This window comes from Mustela nigripes, chromosome 3, assembly GCF_022355385.1.
Source record: "Mustela nigripes isolate SB6536 chromosome 3, MUSNIG.SB6536, whole genome shotgun sequence".
In the NCBI taxonomy this organism is placed as follows: domain Eukaryota; kingdom Metazoa; phylum Chordata; class Mammalia; order Carnivora; family Mustelidae; genus Mustela; species Mustela nigripes.
Window position 1 is genome coordinate 38,030,134 of NC_081559.1, and position 22,269 is coordinate 38,052,402.

General features: G+C 37.5%; 1 protein-coding gene across 1 annotated transcript in view; it reads left to right on the forward strand.

Annotated features, from left to right (window-relative positions):
- Positions 1–418: 418 nt before the first annotated feature.
- The window catches only part of SP100 (SP100 nuclear antigen), an 88,204-nt gene continuing 66,353 nt past the window's right edge, over positions 419–22,269 (forward strand). The window contains exon 1 of the mRNA XM_059395480.1: positions 419–593. Coding sequence (XP_059251463.1) covers positions 562–593 — 32 coding nt within the window. The 5' untranslated portion in view covers positions 419–561. The remainder of the gene's footprint in view (positions 594–22,269) is intronic.

Genomic DNA, 22,269 nt, shown 5'->3' on the forward strand with positions numbered 1-22,269 from the left:
TCTCTCCCGTCCTGGGTTCCCATGCTGGCATCTTGCTGGGTCCAGGCTCTCCCACAGGAAGGGAAAAGATGTGAACTTTCCCTTTCCCTCTTTCGCCCCCCAGCCATGTCGGTGAGGGGAAGGGGCAAATAACGAGCCCCCACCCCCACCCCCACCCCGACCCCCCCGCTGTTATACTCATTATACTCAGAAACCTTCTTAGGTCAGGAAGGCTGGAGGACACATAGATGTTTCTGTGTCTTTGTGCCAACAAGTGGCCCCCTGGGGCCTGGCTCTGCTCCTCGGGGCCCTGATCGTCCCTCCTAGGCCTCCCTTCCTGTTGTTCTGTGTTTTGGGGGCCTAAGAATCATCGTGGAGCTCCAGGAGGGAAACAATGCCCGGCAACTCAGAGATACTTTCACTTCTCTTTTCCCCATTTGGGCGGAGCTCTCTGGGTGTGAGGCAATTCACAAACTTCCTGCTCTGGGCTCCTGCAAGCCACCCTGAACCAGGCCACGGGACGGAGGGTTCAGAGGCCACACTTGAGGCCCAGGCAGGGCCCAGGTGGGCCAGAGGGGGAAGATGGCTGATGGAGGCAGTGGCTTCAGCACCAGGTCAGTCTCAGTCTCCTTCCCTCTCTCCTCTGTCTCTCTGTGGCCATGGACTGCTTCCCTGTCTTTCTAAGGACCCTGAAGTTGGGACACTAAACTAAATCTCTACTTGAGACCCGGTTTATAAGAATGCTGGCTTGGAATATACTAAGGGCAGGAAGGGGTAACGAGGAAATGAGGTGTTCATCCAGCTTTCCACCACACAAAGGACTTTCTTTCTTTCTTTCTTTTTTTTTTTTTTTTGGTCACCGGGCTCAGCTGGAGGCCTGTCTGAAGTCCCGGTCCTTTATGAGGCTTGTGACAGGGATTTGCTCTCTCCTCATGACCTCTGAACTTTCTCCTTTCCCTCGGCCTCCTCTCCCTTCGTGACTCACCGCAATGAAGGTTGTTGAAAAGATATGCAGATCAGAGGCAACACCTGACTTACGCTCCAACGTGGGGTGCTGTGGGCTCACACCTATCCTTTGGACAGGCCTCCTTCGGGCCCTGCTCCTCTCTGGCTGGGCCCCTGTCCTAAAAGGAGGAGAAAGGCTCCAGAGCACCCAAGAGAAGTGCAGACTCAGGGGTTTGATCTTGACTATGATTTTCTGTTCTGGAATGGATTGTGTCTCTGACCCAAAAAAGGGGGGAGGGTGTGTAGTGGGCGAAAATCCTATCTTTTTCTCTAGTAATGGGTCAGAAATAATATTACTTAATATTTTAATCAATTTATTATTTACTACAAAAGAAATGCATTATACATTCTCGTTCATAAAATTTTAAACAAAGTGGAAGTATGTCAAGAGCAAGAGCCTTGTTTCCCACCTACCCCACTGCAACTTCCAGTCCGGTCCTATTAAGTGTTTCCTGAAGAGCCTTTCAGATCTTTTTCTGTGCATTTCTATATATAGCTTCTTTGCCTAAATATGCATATTGTGCCTTGCCTTTTTAATAAATGGGATTATATTGTATATCCCATTTTGCATTTTTCATTTTCTCTTATTTTAAGAGTGAAAATCCTAGTGATCACCTTCATATAGATACACTCCATTCTTTTTAAGAGCTATATGCTGTTCCATAGAATCGATATATCGTAAGTCTTAAACCATCCCCCCCAGCCCCCACTGATGGACATTTAGGTCATATTCAGTTGTTCGCTTTACCAACAAGCTATAATAAGAATCATCTATTTCCTTATATTTTTGTACATTTACAAGTACTTGTCTCATGTTAACAACCAAAAAAGTAGAATTGTGGAAGCAAAGGTTACTAATATTTACTTGTTTATACATCCTGCCAGATTGTCTTTCTAAGTAGCTGAGCCAATATCAAATGAGAGAAATCCTCTCCCCACACCCAAACTTTGCAAAGGTGGTGGATAAAAGTTGCATCTTGATTTACTGTGCATGTTCCTGATTCCACAGGAGGCTGGACAGTGTTTTTTGGCCATTTGCCTCTTCCATAAATTGCTGGTTCATTTATTGTCCAGTGTTACTCAGTTGACATGATTGTCGTTTCTTTAACGAGAAAGGAGAATTTGCTAAATATTCTGAAAGTTATAAATATACTCTCCTTGTCTTTGAACTTTGTTTATGATGACTCGATCTTATTAAAGCTTAAAATTTACAGTGTAGACTTTTTATGCTATTGATTTCATAAGCTAGATGCGCCCTCTGTTATAAATAATTCATATGAGGGGGAAAAGTTACGATGAATTCTGTGCATGGTGTTCAGCCACAGCTCCTGAGCTCTTAAGATGGTGGATTCAAGTCTATCCCCAGTACTGATGGCAATGATTCCATCCTGATCCTAATCCCAAAGGGAAAGTTTTTATCACTACATGTTATGGATGATGTTTGCTGTAGATTTCTTTTATAAAAAGGTTTTATAAAAGAGCTAACAGATTAAAGAAATTTTAGGTTGGTATCTAATACTTTCAACATGGGAGGTGTTTGTAGCTGGCCCTGTTTTCTGTTGTTTCTGCTGCTTCTCACTCATACTTTTTTTTAAAACAAGCTTTTAATTTTGGAATAATTTTACATTTACAGTGAAGTTGCAGAGAGAGTACAAAGCTTTTACATTCAGCACACCCAGTTTCATTTCCTGTGACATTATCCCTCTGACATGACTATGGCACATTTTTCAAAACTGAAAAAACAGTATTGGTAACATCACTGTGAATTAAACTCTGGACTTTTTTTCTTTTTTTTTTCAGTTTCATCAGCTTTTCCATTAATATACATTAATGCACTGTTCTACAATCCAATCTAGGACTCCACTCACTTCTGGTGTGTGACAGTTTCTCAGTCTCTCCTTTTCTTTCACGACCTTGACAGTTTGAAGAGTACTGGTCAGGCGTTCTGTAGACTGCTTTTTTTTTTAATTTTTAAAAAAAATTTTCTATAAACATATAATGTATTTTTATCCCCAGGGGTACAGGTCTGTGAATCGCCAGGTTTACACACTTCACAGCATTCAGCATAGCACATACCCTCCCCAATATACATAACCCCATCCCCCTCTCCCAAACCCCCTCCTCCTTGTTATGTGAGATTAAGGGTCACTTATGGTTTGTCTCCCTCCCAATCCCATCTTGTTTCATTCATTATTCTCTCCTACCTCCTTAACCCCCCATGTTGCATCTCCACTTCCTCATATCAGGGAGATCATACGATAGTTGTCTTTCTCTGATTGACTTATTTTGCTAAGCATGATACCCTCTAGTTCCATCCACGTCGTCACAAATGGCAAGATTTCATTTCTTTTGATGGCTGCATAGTATTCCATTGTGTACATATACCACATCTTCTTTATCCATTCATCTGTTGATGGACACCTAGGCTCTTTCCATAGTTTGGCTATTGTAGACATTGCTGCTATAAACATTTGGGTGCATGTGCCCCTTCGGATCACTACGTTTATATCTTTAGGGTAAATACCCAGTAGTGCAATTGCCGGGTCGTAAGGTAGTTCTATTTTCAACTTTTTGAGGAACCTCCAAGCTGTTTTCTAGAGTGGTTGCACCATCTTGCATTCCCACCAACAGTGTAGGAGGGTTCCCCTTTCTCTGCATCCTCGCCAACATCTGTCATTTCCTGACTTGTTAATTTTAGCCATTCTGACTGGTGTGAGGTGATATTTCATTGTAGTTTTGATTTGTATTTCCCTTTTTCATGTGTCTGTTGGCCATCTGGATGTCTTCTTTGCAGAAATGTGTAGAGTTCTTTTTAATTTGCATTCATCTGGATGATTTTCTCAGGATTAGCCTGGGCCGATGGGTTTTCTGAGAGTGTACCAAGGAGGTGAAGTGCCCTCCTCATCACATCACATCAGGGGATATATGCCAACCTGACTTATCACCAGAGAAGTTGACCTTCATCATTGAATGAAGGTGGTGTTTGCCAGGCTTCTCCACTAAAAAGTTACCATTTTCCGCTTCCCACAAAGAAAAGGGAAACATAATGTTCTGTTCACAAAGGTTTTTTTGCTTAGTGTCTTTGTGTACTAGCACTGTATTGGGGAAATTATTTTTAGGTAAAATCAAGGACTGCAATGAAGGTACGACTTTGGAAAGAGTTTTGGTTTGCCACATTCAGGTGCCTCCAGGAACTCCTTAACACAGGTCCGGGTCTGAGAGCACTTGGAGGAAGCCACATCTTTCCAGAGCTGCCTGCTGCACTCCATTCTCACTGGGAAGATGTGGTGGTGGTGGCCGGGACTCCCGCTGGACCCTCCACCTTGTGTGGACTCCAGACTTCACTTCTGTCCCCCTCACCCCTTAAAGTTGTCAAACCCGAGGTTCTGATTCCCTTGAATCAGCATTCCATCGAGTCAAAAGTAGCTCTGTGCCTGCTTCCATCTCTGGTTTCTCCTTTTGACTTTACTTTTGCCTGCTAATGCTTTACCATAGTTCCATCTCTTCAGTAAAGTTTTTAAATTTTTTTTTCAACTTTCACAGTTTTATCAACAGAAAGCTATATTGCTTGTGGGAGTTGGGGGAGATTTTTTAATCCTGCCCCACCACACCAGGAATGTACAGTCATGGATTGACTAGTTGATTAACTGTCAGTTTTCAAAGTTTATTGCTTGAGGTTTGGTTGTGGTTCCTGAATTTGTCCTATGAATGCTTTTAAGATTTTTCTCTCAGCACTTATACTGTAGTAAGTCTAGATTTGTTTGTTTCTTTAAATTTTTAAATTTTGGTTTTTTGTTTTGTGTTTTTCCTTTTTGGGGTTTCTAGACTTTCTTAAATTTGCAAGTTGGTGTCTTTTGTTTTGTCTTTTCATTTATTGGGTTCTGTTTTTGTTTTAAATGAAGTATAATTGGCATATAATATTATATTGGTTTTAGGTGTACAGCACAGTGATTTGACATGTATATACATTATGAAACCACTCCAGAGTAAGTTTAGTTACCACCTGTAACCATACAAAATTATTAGATTATTATTGACTGTATTCTCTGTGCTATACTCTACATCTCCTTGGCTTTTTTATTTTTATTTTTAATTTTTTAAAGATTTTATTTATTTATTTGACAGAGAGAGATCATAAATAGGCAGAGAGGCAGGCAGAGAGAGAGGGGGAAGCAGGCTCCCTGCTGAGCAGAGAGCTTGATGCGGGACTCGATTCCAGGACCTTGAGATCATGACCTGAGCCGAAAGCAGAGGCTTAACCCACTGAGCCACTCAGGTGCCCCTACTTCCCTTTGGCTTATTTATTTTATAACTGGGAGTGTGTACCTCTTAATCCCCTTCACCTATTTTACCCATTCCCCCCACCTACCTCCTCTTGGGCAATCATCAGTTTGTTCCCTGTACTTATGAGTCTGTTTCTGTTTTGTCGTGTTTATTCATTTGTTTATTTTTTTAGATTCCACATGTAAGTGAAATCATACAGTACTTGTCTTTCTCTGACTTATTTTACTTAATTTCATACACTCTAGGTCCATCCATGTCATTGAAAATGACATTGAAAATGACAAAGATTTCCTTCTTTTTATGGCCGAGTAATATTCCATTATATAGTATATATTACCGAATCTTCCTTAGCCATTCCTCTATTGATGGAAACTTAGATTGTTTTCATATCTTGGCTACTGTAAACAATGCTGCAGTGAACATGAGGGTGCACATATCTTTTTGAATTAGCATTTTTATTTTCTTCAGATAAATATCCAGATGTAGAATTCCTGGCTCACACAGTATTTCTGTTTTTAATCTTTTGAGGATCCTCCATACCATTTTTCATAGTGGCTGTACTAATTTACATTTCTACCAACAGTGCATTAAATGTTTCTTTTTCTCCACATCCTCACCAACACTTGTTATTTCTTGTCTTTTTGATTCTTGCCATTCTGACAGGTGTGAGGTGACATCTCATGGTTTGGATTCGCACTTACCTGGTCATCAGTGATGTTGAGCATCTTCTCTGTCTGTTGGCCATCTGTATGTCTTCTTTGGGAAAATGTCTATTCAGGTCCTCCATCCATTTTTTAATTGGATTGCTTATTTTTTTGGTGTTGAGTTGTAGCAGTTCTTTATGTTTTAGATACTAACCTCTTGTGAAATAGATCATTTGCAAATATCTTCTCCCCTCCTCCAGGTTGCCTTTTGTAAATGGTTTCTTTCACTGTACAAAAGCTTTTTAGTTTCAGGTGGTTCCAGTTGTTTAGTTTTGCTTTTGTTGCCCTTGCCTAAAGAGATCCAAATATAAAATTATATATATATATATAATTAAGATCATTTGGGGCACCTGGCTGGCTCAGTTGGTAGACTATGTAACTCTTGATCTCGAGGTCATTAGTTCAAGCCACATGTTGGTCATAGAGCCTACTTTAAAAAAAATTGTTGAAACCAATGTTCAAGAGTTTACTACCTATTTTTCTCTTTGGAGTCTTATCTTTTAGGTCTTACATTTAGGACTTTAATCCAATTTTAGTTTATTTTTGTGTATGGTGTAAGATAGTGTCCAGTTTCATTCTTTTGCATGTAGCTGTTCAGTTTTCCTAGCCTCACTAATTGAAGATACTGTCTTTTCCCCCATTGTATATTCTTGCCTCCTTTATCATAGATTATTTGGCTGTATAAATGTGGGTTTTTTTGGGGGGGGCTCTCTATTCTGTTCCACTGATCTTTCTGTCTATTTTTGTGCTAGTACCATTCTGTTTTGATTATCATAGTGTTGTAGTATAGCATGAAATCTGTCATGCCTCCAGCTTTGTTATTCTTCCTCAAGTTTGCTCTGGCTACTTGGGATCTTTTGTGTTTCTATACAAATTTCTGGATTATTTGTTTTAGTTTGTGAAGAATATTGTTGGTATTTTGATAGGAATTATATTGCTTTCAGTAGTATGAAAATTTTAACATTAATTTGTTTTGATCCATGACCATAGTGTATCTGTCCACTTATTTGTGTCATCTTTAATTTCTTTCATCAGTGTCTTACAGTTTTCAGAGTACAAGTCTTTGACCTCCTTGTTTAAATTTATTCTTAGGTATTTTGCTATTTTGGGTGCTATTGTAAATAGCATTTTCTTAATTTCTCTTTCTGTAAGTTTGTTATTCACATATAGAAAATGCAACAGATTTCTGTATATTAATTTTATATCCTGCAACTTTACCAAATTTGTTTATTAGATCTAACAGGTTTTTTTGGTGGAGTCTTTAGGGTTTTCTATATATAGTATCACGTCTTCTGCAAACAGTGACAGTTTTATTTCTTTACGAATTCAGATGCTTTTAATTTCTTTTTCTTGTCTGATTGCTATTGTTAGGACTTCCAGTACTATGTTGAAAACAAGTAGCAAGGTAGGGGACATCCTTACCTTGTTTATGATCTTAGAGGAAAAGCTTTTAGCATTTCACTGTTGAGCATGGTGTTAGTTGTTGGTACGCCCTTTATGCCCTTTATTATGTTCAGATATGTTCCCTCTAACCCTACTTTGTTGAGAGTTTTTATCATAAATGAGTATTGAGTTTGGTCTAATAGTTTTCCTGCATCTGTTGAGATGATCATAAGACTTGTGTCCTTCATTTTATTTAAGTTTATATCATGTGGGTTGTTTTACTGATATTGAACCACCTTATATCCTTGAAATAAGTCCCATGTGATCATGGTGTATGATCATTTTAATGCATGCTGAATTTGGTTTGCTAATTATTGAGGACTTTCATTTATCTGGTATTTATAGCAGAAATAAAGTAGTCTTAAAATGATGGAGGGTGTGGCACCTGGGTGGCTCAATGGGTTAAAGCTCTGCCTTCAGCTCAGGTCATGATCCCAGGGTCCTGAGATCAAGTCCCACATTAGGCTCTTTGCTCAGCAGGGAGACTGCTTCCCCCCTCTCTCTGCCTTCCTCTCTACCTATTTGTGATCTCTGTCTGTCAAATAAATAAACAATATCTTTTAAAAAAATGATTTAGTGTGATTTGAAAATTTATAAAATTGTATTGGAATGGTTTATTTATTATGGATATTATCTGTTCTTTGAAGGGTTGCTGGAAATTGTCTATAAAACTATTTGAAACTGATATTGTAGTAGGGGAGGCAGCAGGGTTAGGATTGGTCTTGAAATACATTATACATTCCTATTACTTTTAGTTCTATTTAGTTCTCATGTTGAGGCTCAGTTTTGATGATTCATATTTTCCTAAAAAGTAGCCATTTTTCCTAGATTGTCATATTTATTGGTAGAAAATTATACAAGGATTTCTTTTGTAAAGTTTTAACCTTTTCTTTAATTGCAGTTTTAATCTTTCCTTAACTAATTTTCTTTTTTCCCAGCATTGTTCATTTATGTCTTTTCTTTTGTTCTCTTGATCAAACTTTGCATTTTATTGTCTCTTCAAAGAATCACCTATTGATTGTTATCGATCCATTATTTTTATCTTTTGTCTGAAATTTAATTAAATCCTACTATTCTTTATTATATTTTTATATTTTTTTTCTTTCTTCATTTTTGTCTTCATTGGGGGTTACCTTGACATCTTTTCTTAATAGTTTGATTTAAAATTTAATTTACTTTTCAATGTTTCTTGTTTTCTAATAAATACATTTTAAGCCATGAATTGGTGCCACTTTGGGTATATCTGGTTTTTATATGTCTGTAGTTTTATATGTTTTCATTAAAGTTTGTTTCTTACTCTTCTGTAATTTCTATTTTGATTTACTTTTTAAACTAAGGACTGTTTGGGGGCACCTGGTGGCCTAGTGGGTTAAGCCTCTGCCTTCAGCTCAAGTCATGATCCCAGGATCCTGGGGTTGAGTCCCGCATCAGGCTCTCTGCTCAGCAGGGAGCTTGCTTCCACCTCTCTCTTACTCTGCCCGCCTCTCTGCCCACTTGTGATCTGTGCCTGTCATATAAATAAAAAAAATCTTAAACAACAACAACAACAATAAGAACTAAGGACTATTTGGAAGGAGTTTTGAAAATTTCTCAGTGAATAGGATTGAAGGAGATCTTTCTTTGTCCTGGTTGTTTGTTCTGGTTTTATCAAATGTGGTTAGAGAAAGTGTTCCTTAAGATTCTCTTTCATTTCATAGTTAATTGTTAATTTTCTTGTGGCCTAATACATGTGATTTTGCAGCTTCTCCATATTTGAAAAGTAATATAATATAGTGATTCATAGTGTGCTATTTAATGCTGGCCAGGAGGGAGGATAGGAGCTCAGGGGGTATTTAGAAAGTTTGGGGAGGGGTGTTCTGAATCCTAGCTCTGCCACTATCTAGCTATAAAATATGTCCTCTCAGTATTTTATTTTTATTTTAAAAAAATTTTTATTTTGGGGGCGCCTGGGTGGCTCAGTGGATTAAGCCGCTGCCTTCGGCTCAGGTCATGATCTCAGTGTCCTGGGATCGAGCCCCGCGTCGGGCTCTCTGCTCAGCGGGGAGCCTGCTTCCCCTTCTCTCTCTGCCTAACTCTCTGCCTGCTTGTGATCTCTCTCTGTCAAATAAATAAATAAAATCTTTTTTAAAAATTTATTTTTTTATTAACATGTAATGTATTCCCCTCAGTATATTAAAGACATTTTCTTATAGATCATGACTTCTACAATATGGTCTGGTGAAGTGTATATTTTATCAGTATGAAATAGCCTACATTATTTGTAAGGCTTTTCAACATAACTTCTATTTGCTTCTAATTTTAGGTTTTTTCGCAAAACACTCTTTGCATTTGCTTAGTGTGTCTTTTCCAATCCCTTTATTTTCAGTCTTCTTGACGGAAGAAGTTTCATTTTTTTATATACCCCCTCATAAATAGAATATAATGTATACAAAAACTAACCCAAATGAATTAAAGACTTGAATGTAAGACCTGAAACCATAAAAGTCCTAGAAGAAAACATAGTTGATAAACTACTTGATAATGGTCTTGGTGTTGAATTTTTGTATTTGATCCAAAAGCAAAAGCAACAAAAGCAAAAATAAACAAGTGGAATACATCAAATTAAAAAGCTTCTGCACAGCAACAGAAGGCATCAATCAACAAAACGAGAAGGTAACCTAATGAATAAGAGAAAATATTTGCAAATCATATGTTCAATATGGGGTTAATGTCTAAAATATATAAAGAACTCAACTCAATAGCAAAAAGCTAATCTGATATACAAATTGGCAGAAGCTCTAAATAGACATTTTCCCCAAAATGACCTATAGGTGGCCCAAAACTCATGAAAAGATGCTCAACACCATTAATTATCAGGGAAATGCAAATCCAAACCTCAATGAGCTATCACATCACACCTTTCAGAATGGCTAATACCAAAAAGTCAAGAAGTAACAAGTGTTGGTGAGGATGTGGAGAAAAGGGAACCCTCATGCACTATAAATGGGAAAGTAAATTGGCACAGCCACTCTGGGAAACAGTATGGAGTTTCCTCAAAAAGTTGAAAGTAGAGCTACCCTATGAGCCAGAAATTGCACTACTGGGTATTTACCCTAAAGATACAAACGTAGTGATCTGAAGGGGCACATGCACAACAATGTTTATAGCAGCAATGTTCACAATAGCTAAATTATGGAAAGAGCCTAGATGTCCATCAACAGATGAATGGTTAAAGAAGAGGTGGGGGGCACCTGGGTGGCTCAGTGAGTTAAAGCCTCTGCCTTCAGCTCGGGTCATGATCCTGGGGTCCTGGGATCAAGCGCCACATTGGGGTATCTGCTAGGCGGGGAGCCTGCTTCCCTTCCTCTCTCTCTCCCTACTTGTGATCTCTCTCTCTCTCAAATAAATAAATAAAATCTTTAAAATAAAAAAAGAAAAAGAAAGAAGAGGTGGTGTGTGTGTGTGTACACATATGAATACTATGCAGCCATCAAAAAATTAAATCTTGTCATTTGCAATGACGTGGATGGAACTAGAGGGTCTTATGCTAAGTGAAATAAGTCAATCAGAGAAAGACAATTAAATGATCTCACTGATATGAGGAATTTGAGAAACAAGACAGAGGATCATTGGGAGGGAAAAATGAAACAAGATGAAACCAAAGAGGGAGACAAACCATAACAGACTTAATCTCAGGAAACAAACTGAGGGTTTCTGGAGAAGAGAGGGGTGGGAGGAATGGACACTGGGGAGGGTATATGCTATGGTGAGTGCTGTGAATTGTGTAAGACTGATGAGTCATAGACCTGTACCCCTGAAACAAATAATACATTATATGTTAATTAAATAAAAAATAACCACTATAATTGATAATAAAAAACAACTTAGGGATATACTTATGTGCTTTTTCCCTCCTTTTTGTCTGTTGATGTACTAAATTATCTAAGGAGATGTCCTAATGTTGAACCATCTCTACTCATTTCATTATTTAACTTTTTCTTCCTCTTTTTTCCTTGCTATGATGGTTTCATGTTTTTTAGGCTAAATTTTTTTATTATTGATCTTTTTATTAATTGAAGCATAATTAACATACAATATTATATTCATTTCAGGTGTACAGGGTACTGATTCAACAATTCTATATATTATTCAGTGTTCATCAGGATAAGTATAATCATGTGTCACCATACAACATTATTACAATATTACTCACTGTATCCCTTTTGCTGTATTTTTCCTCTCTGTGACTTATTTATTTTATAACTGGAACTTTGTATCTTTTAATAACTGTTACCTATTTCACCCATTCCATCACCTGGACCTCCCCTCTGGTGACCACTGGTTTGTTCTATGAATTTAAAAGTCTGATTTTGTTTTGTTTTGTTTTGTTTTGTTTTTTAGATTCCATGTGTAAGTGAAATCATATGGTACTTGTCTTTTTCTGTCTGACTTCTTTAATTTAGCATAATATCTCATCATGAGATCATAGCAAGATCTCATTCTTTTAATAATTAAAAATAAAATACCAAATGATTGAGTAATTCTACTACTGAGTATTTACCAAAAGAAAAAAACCCCACTAATTCAAAAATATAAATGCATCCCTGTGCTTATTGCATTATTTACAACCATCAAGATGTGGAAGCAGCCCAAGTGCCCATTGATAGATGAATGGATAAAGAAGATATGGTGTATACAATGGAATATTATTCCTCCTCTATTTTGGAAATAGTCTCTAACCACAAGGTCTATATTATCTTTGATCCAACAGAGTACTTGTTGTTTTCTTTTGTAAACTCTCTGTTTGGTTTATTTTCTTTAACCTACAGCCTGTTCAGCATCCACTTATTATAATTTATTGAGATTTCTTTTGTGGCCAAGATTATGATCCAGATTGTACATATTTCATGGACATTGGTGAAAATGGTGTGTGCCTTATTTTTATGTCACAAGATTAAATGATAAATTATTCTTGCTTATTTATCCAGAGACTGTGTATTTTTTAAGGATTTTATTTATTTGTTTATTTAATTTTTTTTAAAGATTTTATTTATTTATTTATTTATTTGAGTGAGAGAGAGAAAAAAGGAACATGAGAGGGGAGAAGGTCAGAGGAAGAAGCAGACTCCCCATGGAGCTGAGAGTCCAATACAGGACTGGATCCTGGGACTCTGGGATCATAACCTGAGCCAAAGGCAGTTGCCCAACCCAATGAGCCACCCAGGCATCCTTGCTCAGCTTCTTTATTCTCCACCACTTGGTCTTCTCTATCACTAATTCTCTCTTCTGCCTCATTTATCCTAGCAGTAAGAGCCTCCATTATTTATTGTATCTCATTAAACAACTTTTAAAATTTCACCTTGGTTAAATTTTAGTTCTTTTATTTCTCCAGAAAGGATTTCATTTCTCCAGAAAGGGATTCTCTAATATCTTCCATGCTTTTTTTCAAGCCCAGCTAGCACCTTAATAATCATCATTCTGAACTCTCGTTCTTACATATTACTAATGTCCATATTGATTAGGTCCCTAGCCATCGTACTGCCTCTTGTTCTGTGTGTGTGTGTGTGTGTGTGTGTGTGTGTGTGTGTGGTGAGTTCTTCCATCTTGTCATTTTATCCAGATGAGAATGGATGAATGAGAGAACAAAATACTAAAAGGGTATTAATGAACCCAGAAAAATATACACTACCCAAATCAGAAGAGACCTGAAAGGGGAGAACAAAGTGGGAAAAAAGAATATATATATTAGACTGGTGAATAGAACAGAGTCACACAGTTTATTTGGGGTATATTTTCATCTGTTAGAAGAAACTACCTCCCAAAATTTTAAAGAAAGAAAAACTGATTTATATACAAAAGTAAGGGTAAACACGATGAAGGGATGGAATATGACTGTAAAGATGAGAATTTAAAAAGATTCTAAAAAAGGAATTGATAAGAAGTTGGTTTGAAAAAAGAAAAAAAAAGAGGAAAGAATGTGATCAGGCTGGAGACTAGAACAAAGCCATGTGCTAGGTTTAGGGTATATTTTGATCTATTTAGAATAAATTGTATCTCAAAATTTTAAAGAAAAACCCCCTATATGTATACAAAAAATAAGGTTAAATGCAATGACAGGATAAAATACGACTGTAACAATGGAAATTTTAAAAGTATTGCGTGGAAGCACTGGGTATGATGCATAAACAAAGAATCTTGGAGCACTGAAAAAAATTAAATTGAATTAAAAATAAGAAATTAAAAGAAGATTTTTAAAAAGATGTTGATAAGATAGAATAGTTAAAAACTTTAAAATAAGAAGAAGGAATAGTTTAAAAATAGAATATGAAAAAAATAAAAGATAAAAGATTTAACTTTGAAAGACCAAACGATCATGGGGAAAAAAGCCATGAATTCTATGTGTTGTTTTCCCCTAGCTCTGGAGTTCTGCAGTTCTCATTGATTTGTGAACTTGGACTTGGCTGGAAGTTCTTGCTGATCTGGGCAAGGAACCTGTTGCAGTGATTCTCAAATGTCTTTTCCCAAGGCAGAACTGCCCTATCCTTGCCAGGGGCCAGGCTAAGCAATCTGCTTGGGTTCACTCTCTGGAGCTTTTGCTCCCTGAACACTTTCCATACAGCTTTGGAGGATGGGAATGAAAATAGCAGCCTCCCAATCTCCAGTCCAGAGGAGCTGAGAGCTCAGGGCCCCACTCCTCAATATGCCCTCAGAGAAAAGCAGTCAGTCCCTCCTGTCTCCCAGGTCTCTGGCCACACTCTGTGCTCACCCAGCCTGTGACCAAGCATTTATGTCTCTGGGCATGGCCCTGTTTGGAGTCTCCAAGCCCAGCAGATTCCTGCCATGCACTCCCACACCACTCCTCCCCTAGGAGGAAGAAGGGGGTCTCTCTGGATTTTCCCCTTGTGAGGTCCCTGCTTAAAGAGCAGTGGCCCGACTGTGCCTCAGATCATGGTTTAAGGTAACCCTGAGCTGAGAGTGTACTCCTCAGCTCTGTCTCTGGAGCTGGTTTCCCCACTCCGATCCCTGGCAGGTTTGCCACACTCAGACATCCCTGGTCTTTCTATGACCCCATGGGTCCTGAGACCACACTGTCCCCATGAGGGCTCCACCCCCACTTAGCCTTTGGAGTGATCTCCCCCAGTGGAGCAGACTTCTAAAAGTTCTGATTTTGTGCTCCACTCCTCTCTCACTTGCTGGGAGGTGGCCCCTCCCTCTGAGGTCTATCTTTCTGTCGCCTCAGATTCACTTCTCCATGTGTCCTACCTTTCAGAAAGCGGTTAATTTTCTTTTCCTAGAATTGCTGCTCTTCTTCTGTTCTATCTCCTGTTGAGTTTGTAGGTGTTCAGAATGGTTTGATAACTATATAGCTGAACTCCTGGGATATTTTTGACTCCTATTCCTCCACCATCTTGCTCCTTTCTTCCCTTTTCCAGTTTCTTAAGTGGAGAAACATAGATTATTGATTTTAGATCTTTCCTCTTTTCTAATATTTGCATTTAATGAATGCATTTCTCTCTGATCACTGCTTTTTCTGCATCCCACAGTTTTTTTTAAAAAAAAAAAGATAAATAAAGCGAGTGTGGACATGCATGCACAAGTGAGTGGGGTGGGGGAAGGGACAGGAAGAAAGAGAACCTTAAGCTGGCTCCTTACCCAGCACAGAGTCTAATATGGGGCTCAATCCCACAACCCTGAGATCATGACATGTGCTGAAATCAAGCGTTGATGCTTAAATGAGCCACCTAGGTGCCCCTTCATCCAACAAATTTTGATAAGTTGTATGATCATTTTTATTCAGTTCAAAATATTTCTAAATTTGTCTTGAGACCTCTTCTTTGACCCAGACATTATTTAGAAGTATATTTTTAAATCTCCAAGTATTGGGCATTTTCTACCTCTTTCTGTTATTGATTTTTAGTTTAATTCCCTGATGTCTGAAAAATATACTTTTTATGATTTCTATTCTTTTAAATTTGTTCAGATGTGTTTTATGGCCTACAGTGTGGTCTGTCTTAGTGAGGGTTGTTATTCCCTGTAATCCATTGAGAAATATGTGTATTCTGCTGTTGGATGTAGTATTCTAAAATGTCAAATAGATAAAGTTGATTGATAGTGATTTTCAGGTCAACTGCATTCTCCACCTGCTTGATCTATTAATTACTACAAAAAGGCTTTTCATATATCCAATTGTAGTCTATTTCTATTACTGTTTATCAACTTTTACCTTCTGTAATTTGATGCTGTGTGTTTAGGTAGATATATGTCATGGGTTATTAAGTCTTCTTGGAAAACTGAACGTTTATTGTACAAAATACCCTCTTTCTCCTTGAAAATTTTTCTTGCTGTAAAGTTTTTTTGTGTAGAAATAATGTGACTACTCCGTCTTTTTTGTATGTTTGTTTTGTTAGTGTTAGCATGGTATCTCTTTCTCCATTCTTAACCTAAATCTTTATATTTTGCAGTTTTTTTCTTGGTGATGGTATGTGGTTGGGTCTTGTTTCTGCAGTCACTTTGGCAATCTCTGCTTTTTTTTTTTTCCAATTTTTTAAATTTAAATTCCAGATAGTTAACATATAATGTTTCAGGTATAGAATTTAGGGATTCACCACATATATAGTACCCAAGGTTCATCACAATAGGTGCCCTCCTTATTACTCATCACCTATTTAACCCATCCCTCTGCCCACCTTCCCTATGTTAATCATCAGTTTGTTCTTTGTAGTTAAGAGTCTGTTTCTTGGTTTTCCTCTTTTCCCCCCTCCCTATGTTCATTTGTTTTGTTTCTTAGATTCCACATATGAGTGAAATCATATGGTATTTATCATTTTTGACTGATGTATTTCACTTAATGTAACACTCCATCCACATCATTTGAAATGACAAGTTTTCTTTCCTTCTAATGGCTGAGTAATATTCCACTGTATGTACGTGTGTGTGTGTGTGTGTATATATAAACATAAATGTGTATATGTGTGTGTGTATACATATTTATTTATTTGTTTATTTATCACACCTTCTTTATCTGTTCATCAGTTGATGGATATTTGGGTTCTTTCCATAATTTGGCTGTTATTGAAAATGCTGCTATAAACATCATGGTGCATGTATCCCTTCAAAAAAGTATTTTTGTATTCTTTGGGTAAATACCTAATAGTGCAATTGCTGGATTTTAGGGTAGTTCTATCTTTGACTTTTTGAGGAACCCCCCATACTGTTTCCCAGACTGGATGCATAAATCTGCATTCCAACCAACAGTGCAAGTGTTCCTCTTACTCCACATCCTGGCCAGCACCTGTTGTATCCTGTGTTGTTAATTTTAGCATTCTGACAGGTGTGAGGTGATATCTCATTGTGGTTTGGTTTGTATTTCCCTGACGATGAGTGATGTTGAACATCTTTTCATGTGTCTGCTGGCCATCTGTATGTCTTCTTGGAAAAATGTCTATTCATGTTTTCTGCCCATTTTTTAACTGGATTACTTTGGTTTTGGGTGTTGACTTTTAAAAGTTCTTTATCAATTTTGGATACCAACCCTTTATCAGATGTCACTGGCAAATATCTTTTCCCATTCTGTAGGTTGCCTTTTTGTTTAGTTTATTGTTTCTTTCACTGTGCAGAGATTTTATTTTGATAGATTCTCAATTGTTTATTTTTGCTTTTGTTTCCCTTGCCTCAGGAGACATATTTAGTAAGAAGTTGCCATGGCTAATGTCAAAGAGGTTACTGCCTATGTTTTCCTCTAGGATTTTAATGGTTTCCTGTCTCATATTTAGGTCTTTAATCCATTTTGAATTTGGTGTGTGTGTGTGTGTGTTGTAAGAGAGCGGTTCAGCTTCATTCTTTTGCATGTTGCTATCCAGCTTTTCCAAGACTATTTGTTGAAGGGACTCTTTCCCACTGGACATTCTTTTCTGCCTTGTCAAAGATTAATTGACCATATAGATGTGGGTTCATTTCTGGGTTTTCTATTCTGTTCTGTTGATCCATGTGTCTGTTTTTGTGTCAGTACCATACTGTTTTGATCACTACAGCTTTGTAATATAATTTGAAGTTCAGAATTGTAATGCCTCCAGCTTTAGTTTTCTTTTTCAACATTACTTTGGCTATTTGGAGTCTTTTGTGGATCTATACAAATTTTATAATTGTTTGTTCTAGCTCTGTGAAAAATGTTTGTATTTTGATAGGGATTGCATTAGATGTGTAGGTTGTTTTGGGTAATACAGACATTCTAACAACAATTGTTCTTCTAATCTGTGAGTGTGGAATGTTTTTCCACTTCTTTGTGTCCTCTTCAATTTCCTTCATCAGTGTTTTATAGTTTTCACAGTATAGATCTTTAACTTCTTTGGTAAGCTTTATCGCTAGCTATCTTATTGTTTTTGGCACAATAGTAAATTAGTCTGATTCTCTGATTTATCTTTCCACTGATTCATTATTGGTGTAGAAAGATCAACAAACAGATTTCTGTATGTTGATTTTGTATCTTGTGACTTTACTGAATTCACATATCAGTTCTAGAAATTTTTAGTGGAGTCATTTAGGTTTTCTATGGAGTATTATATCATCTGAAAATAGTGAAAGTTTGACTTTTTCCTTGTCAATTTGGATACATTTTATTACTTTTGGTTGTTTGATTGCTGTGGCTAGGACTTCAGTACTATGTTAAGTAACAGTGATGAGAGTAGACGTTCCTGTCTTTTTCCTGACTATAGAAGGTTTTCCCCATTGAGAATGATATTAGCTATAGGGTTTTTTTTTTTTGTATATGGCCTTTATTATATCATGGTTTGTTCCCTCTAACCCTACTTTGTTGAGGGTTTTTGTTATGAATGGATGTTATACTTTGTCAGATGCTTTTTCTCCACCTATATGAAAGGATCATATGGATGTTATCCTTTCTTTTATTAATGTGGTGTATCACACTGATTGATTTGCAAATATTGAACCACACTTGCAAGCCATTTGATCATGGTGAATGATTCTTTTAATATACTGTTGGATTCAATTTGCTAGTATTTTATTGAGAATATTTGCATCCATGTTCATCAGGGGTATTGACCTGTAGCTCTTTTTTAATGAAGTCTTTTTCGGGTTTGGGATCTGCATGATGCTGGTTTTATGAAATGAATTTGGAACTTTTCCTTCTATTCCTATTTTATTTTTGAATAGTTGGAGAAGAATAGGTATTAACACTTTTCTAAATGTTTAGTAGAATTCACCTGTGATGCCATCTGGCCCTGGACTTTTGTTTGTTGGGACATTTTTGATTGTTGATTCAATTTCTTTGTTGGTTATCAATATGTCCAAGTTTTCTATTTCTTCCTGTTTCAGTTTTGATAGTTTATGTTTCTAGGAATTTACCAATTTCTTCCAGATTGCCCTATGTGTTGGTATATAGTTTTTCATAATATTCTCCTACAATTGTTTGCTTTTCTGTGGTGCTGGTTGTTATTTGGCCTCTCTTGTTTGCGATTTTATTTGTGTCCTTCCTCTTTTCTTTTTCATAAGTCTAGTTAAGAGTTTATCAATTTTATTAATTTTTTAAAAGAACCATCTCCTGGTTTCATTAATCTGTTCTATTGTTTGTTTGTTTGTTTAGTTTCTAATTATTTCTGTTCTAATCCTTATTATTTCCCTTCTGCAGCTGGCCATAGGCTTTGTTTGTTATTCTTTTTCAAGCTCCTTTAAGTGTAACGTTAGGTTGTTTATTTGAGATTATTCTTGCTTCTTGAGGCAGGCTTGTATTGCTGTATAGTTCCCTCTTATTACTCCTTTGGCTGCATCCCAAAGGTTTTGTACTGTAGTGTTTTCATTTGCATTTGTTTCCATGTTTGTTTGCTTTTGAGAAAGAGAGAGAGAGTGAGAGTCCGTGAGCAGGGAGATGGGGCAGAGGGAGAGGGAGAAAGAATCTTAAGCAGGCATGCTCAGCATGGAAAATGACACTGGTCTAATCTCATGACCCTCAGATCATGACCTGAGAGTTGGATGCCCAACCAAGTCACACAGGCACCCCTTGTCTTTGTCTTTTTCTCTTCCTTGTATACTTAAATTTCTTATTTGACATCCTGGTTGATTAATTCATTTATTTAGTAGCATGTTGTTTAACCTCCATGTATTTGTAGTCTTTCCAAATTTTCCTGTAGTTGACTTCAAGTTTCATAGCATTGTGGTTAGAAGATATGCATGGTATGATCTCAGTCTTCTTGTACTTGTTTAGGCCTGATTTGTGAGCTAGTATGTGACCTACTGTGGAGAATGTCCCATGTGCATTTGAAAATAATGTGCTTTCTGTTACTTTAGGATGGAATGTTCTCAATATATGTGTTAAGTCCATCTGATCAAGTGTGTCATTCTAAGCCATTGTATCCTTGTTGATTTTCTGCTTAGATAATCTGTCCATTGATGCAAGTGGGCTGTTAAGGTCCCCTACTATTATTGTATTATTATCAATGAGTTCCTTTGTTTGTTATTGTTTTATATATTTGGGTGCTTTCATGTTGGGGTCATAAATATTTACAACTGTTAGATCTTCTTTTTGGATGGTCCCCTTTATTATGTCCTTCGTAGTGTCCTTCATCTCTTGTTACAGTCTTTGGTTTAAAATCTAGTTTGTCTGATTAAGTATTGCTACTCCAGTTTTCTTTTGACATCTATTTGCCTGGTAGATATTTCTCCATCTCCTCACTCTTAATCTGCTTGTGACTTTAGGTCTAACATGAATCCCTTTTAGGCAGCATATAGATGGGTCTTGTTTTTTGTTTTTTGTTTTTTGTTTTTTTAATTCATTCTGATACCCTATGTCTTTTGATTAGAGAGTTTAGTCCATTTACATTCAGAGTAATTATTGATTGATATGCATTTAATGCCATTTTATTATTTGTTCTGTCATTTCTGGAGATTTTCTCTGTTCCTTTCTTATCTTTGTCATTTTTGGTCTTTCCTTTCCACTCAGAGTCCCTTTTAATATTTCTTCCAGGGCTGGTTTAGTGGTTATGAACTCTTTTAGTTTTTGTTTGAGAAACTCTTTAGCTTTCCTTCTTTTCTGAATGATGGCCTTGCTGAATAGAGTATCCTTGGTTGCAGATTTTCCCCACTCAGCATATTGAATATATCATGCCACTCCCTTCTGGCTTGCCAGGTTTCTTTTGAGAGATCTGAAGCTAGCCTTATGGGTCTTTCCTTGTAAGTTAGGGACTTCCTTTGTCTTTTAGGATTGTTTTCTTTATTGCTGTATTCTGCAAATTAATTACAATATGTCTTGGTGTTGGCCTGCTTTTGTTGATTTTGATGGTAGTCCTCTGTGCCCCTTGGATTTGGATGCCTGTTTCCTTCCACAGATTAGGGAAGTTTTCAGCTATTATTTCCTCAAATAAATTTTCTTCCCTCTTCTCTCTCTCTCTTCTTCTTCTTCTGGGACTCCTAGGATATGAATGTTATTGTGCTTTATGGAATCACTGAATTCCCTAAGTCTATTCTCATGTTCTGTAATTCTTCTTTCTGTCTTTTATTCATCTTCATTATTTTCCTTTATTTTTTCTTCTATATCACTTATTTGTTCCTCTGTTTATTCCATCATGGTCATTACATCGAATCTGTTTCAAATCTCAGTTACTGCATTTTTCATTCCTGACTGTTTTTTAACTCTTTTATCTCTACAGTAAGGGCCTCCCTGAACTCTTCCATTCTCTTCTCATGCCCAGTGAGTGTCCTTATGATTATTGCTTTAAATTCTCCCTCAAATTTATTATTTATATCTGTTTCAATTAGCTCTCTGGCTGTGACCTTATCTTATTGTTTCATTTGGAATGAGTTCCTCCATCTTTGCATTTTATCAAAGTCTCTGTCTTCTTCCATGTGTTAGAAAAGCCCATTATGTTCCCTGCTCCTGCAAGTAATGGTTTCATGAAGAAGATGTCATATAGTGTCCAGGACCTGGTGCTTCAGGGATTGGGTCTGGTGTGTGCTACATGCAGTCTGCTTTTGCACTTTGGCTGCTCTGTCTTTCAGGTTAGTCATCTGCAGAGGCTCTCCCTTCTGCAGTGGGCAATGTTTGCTCCTTGGTCAGCATGTGACAAGCTTTAACTAGATGTGCTCAGGTCTACTTATTAAATGAAACCTGATGCTACTTCCACTAGAACCGAAGGCTTGCAGAACAATCTGGTTGGGAGATATAGTTGGGCAGGTGTTTCTGCTGGTGTTCTAGGGAAGAGGCCCATGGGCTGGGATTGAGGCAAACTTGACCAAGAATGGAAGTACTGGCAGAGCACAGGGATGTGGGACTTGGTGTAAACAGGTTAGGCAGCTAGTGTCAGTGCTGTGTTGTTTACTGCAGGTGGTTCTGTGTTTATGCTGAGGAGTGGAGCAAGGAAATGGTACCAGCCAGCTGCTTTGTTCCCAGACAGGGGTCTCCATGCTTGCTGCTCTCAGGAAAGCACTCCTGGAAGAGTGAATAATATCCCCCTTTGCATCCCAGGCATTTTTAAGATAGCTGTTTTCACACTGTCTGCCTCTGGGTTGCTTACCTGCCTTTTCTCCTGAAGCAGCACAGTGCCTTCCAGGCTCTATCCCAAACCTGCTAACTTTTAAAACTCCAAACTTGAGCACCTGGGTGACTCAGTTGATTATGTGACTGACTCTTGGTTTCAGCTCAGATCATGGTCTTGGGGTTCTAAGATCGAGCCCTGTGTCAGGCTCAGTGCTTGGTATGGAGTTTGCTTGGGATTCTCTCCCTCTGCCCCTCCCTCTGCTTGCACGCACTCACTCTAAAAAAATAAGTAAATAAAAATTTTAAAACTAAAAACTTTAAGGATGTGCTGTGGTGGGATCCTATGCTGATCTTCTGGGGGAGGGTCTCACTGTGCTTGGACTGAGGGAG